Genomic DNA, 2,720 nt, shown 5'->3' with positions numbered 1-2,720 from the left:
TCATCATTATTTTTAAGTTCACTCACATAATTTTTTGGTGTAGATGTTTCTTTCTTAAGACCTTCATCATCATTATTTTTAAATTCACTCACATAAATTTTTGGTGTATATATTTCTTTATTAATACCTCCATCATCATTATATTTAAACTCACTTATATAACTTTTGGTAGTATATGATTCTTTATTAATACCTTCATCATCATTATTTTTAAATTCACTCACATAAATTTTTGGTGTATATATTTCTTTATTAATACCACCATCAGAATTACTTTTAAACTCACTTACATAACTTTTGGTCGTATACGATTCTTTATTTATTCCACCATCAGAATTACTTTTAAACTCACTTACATAACTTTTGGTAGTATACGATTCCTTATTTATTCCATCATCGTAATTGCTTTTAAATTCACTTACAAAATTTTTGGTAGTAGTATATGTCGTGTTATTTACACCATTATCTGTGTTACTTTTAATTTCATTTGGTGCATTATTTGTAATATTTACCTTATTATTCATACCATCATGAGTATAACTTTTAATTTCGTTTGGTGCATTATATGTAGTATTTACCTTATTATTATTCATACCATCATGAGTATAACTTTTAATTTCATTTGGTGCATTATTTGTAGTATTTACTTTATTATTCATACCATCATGAGTATTACTTTTAATTCCATTTGGTGCATTATTTGTAGTATTTACTTTATTATTCATACCATCATGAGTATTACTTTTAATTCCATTTGGTGCATTATTTGTAGTATTTACTTTATTATTCATACCATCATGAGTATTACTTTTAAATTCTTCTACAAATTTCTTTCCAGTATTTGAAAACTTATTCTGTTTATTTACAGTATTATTATTTACGTTATTTGGATTTTTTTGCATGTAATTTGATGCCCTTTTCTTAAGATTAGGACTAGGAGGGGCATTATGATTCTCTTCATATTCCATTTCATCAAACATTTGATCATTCATATTTTCATCATATTGATCATATTCATCATACTGATCAGATCCTTCACTATCTTCCTCATCAGCGTTTGTTATTTTATTTATTATACTAGAAACATTACCCACAACATGTTTATCAATATTTGTTATACCACTTGAAAGGGTATCTTTTAAAGTATCTATATTAGGTTTCACTGCTTCTTTTACATCGTTACATGTTTCAGTAAAACCACTTATAACAGATTTTAGCACTGATGACATACCGTGGCTTTTTGATGCATAATCATTATATTTTTCTAAAACATTTTTTGAATTCTCACCTTCTTCCTCATAATATTCGTCATCATAATTTACTTCTTCGTAATTTCCATCATCATCATAATATTCACCATCAGCATATTCATCTGGGGAATGTTCCTCCTCTGAATATTCTTCTTCATAATATTCTTCTTCTCCATTATTAACATATACAGAAGGTTTACCATTATTTCTTTGTTTACGTTCAGTTAATGATCTGCTTGATCTTATACTAAATAACCCTTCTATATTATCTTCCTTATTGCCCTCCTTACAATACGTATCCTACAAAATAAAAATAATAGTGAAATATAATATATATAATAAATATTGCGTACTAATGGATAATTTTCAACATATAATTATCAAAAAAAAATTCTTTAACTTACATAGCTCGATCCGTTCAATATGCATATGAAAAAACTAAGAAATAATATTTTAACAAGAATATAATACGATATTCTATTTTTCTTTATATTATATTCCCTAGATATCAATTTATCATACATAATCGCATAACATTTGGACATACTTTTGGTATTCTCATTACGTTTTATTATATCTAATCTATTATATAACATTTTAAACATTTTACACCGTTTATAAAAAAAAAAAAAAATTTTATAATTCACCTTAAACACTTTATAAAAAAAATATATTCATACGATATATTTTTTAGGGTCACACATATGTATTATATAAATAAATAAATATATATATATATATATATATATATATTGCTTAATTGTATTATGTAATATTTTAATTTTTAGGGCATGTGGTATTTTTTTTTTTTTTCCAATTTTTTTTTAAAGAATAATATTTTCAAAAATTATGATTACTTCTTCAATTAAAAAAATAAAAAAAGAAATGTAATATTAACACAAAATATTAAGAAATAAATACAAAAACAATAAGAAAAAATAAGTTATGGTATTTTAAAAGAATAAACATATTATTAAATCATTTAATATACATTCATTTTTATGAAGATTTTACATATTTCTATATATAATAGAACTAATGTTAAAATAACATTTATTGTAAAATACAATATTCTATTTTTACAGATCAAAAATTAGGATATATGGATATACATTGTAAATTAAAATGATAACAAATAATTTCAAATATATATATAAATATAAAATATATAAATCAATGTATTAATACACATATGTATATAATGTATATATATATATATATACAACTATCTATTTTTTAAATTAATAAAATACATGTATTCTATAACTATATTCTTTTTTTTTCGATTTTTTTTTTTTCCTGCTTTTTGACAATATGTAATAATATATATATAATATTATATTTTATAATGTATAAATTTAAAAATTATGAAAAACTATATTAAAAATAAATATGAAATAAATAAATAAATAAATAAATAAATAAATAAACATATATATATATATATATTATAATTATTTAAAAATAATA

The 2,720-nt window shown here is 21.3% G+C and overlaps 1 protein-coding gene across 1 annotated transcript in view; it reads right to left on the bottom strand.

Moving 5' to 3' along the window:
• Positions 1–1,846, bottom strand: part of PRSY57_0727700 (EMP1-trafficking protein, putative) — a gene marked incomplete at both ends in the record, with an annotated part of 3,842 nt that extends 1,996 nt beyond the window's left edge. Inside the window, 2 exons of the mRNA XM_020114693.1 lie at positions 1–1,550; positions 1,655–1,846. Coding sequence (XP_019970650.1) covers positions 1–1,550; positions 1,655–1,846 — 1,742 coding nt within the window. The remainder of the gene's footprint in view (positions 1,551–1,654) is intronic.
• Positions 1,847–2,720: the final 874 nt, after the last annotated feature.

Source organism: Plasmodium reichenowi, chromosome 7 (assembly GCF_001601855.1).
Source record: "Plasmodium reichenowi strain SY57 chromosome 7, whole genome shotgun sequence".
Classification (NCBI taxonomy): domain Eukaryota; phylum Apicomplexa; class Aconoidasida; order Haemosporida; family Plasmodiidae; genus Plasmodium; species Plasmodium reichenowi.
This window is presented reverse-complemented; position numbering and strand designations above follow the sequence as displayed.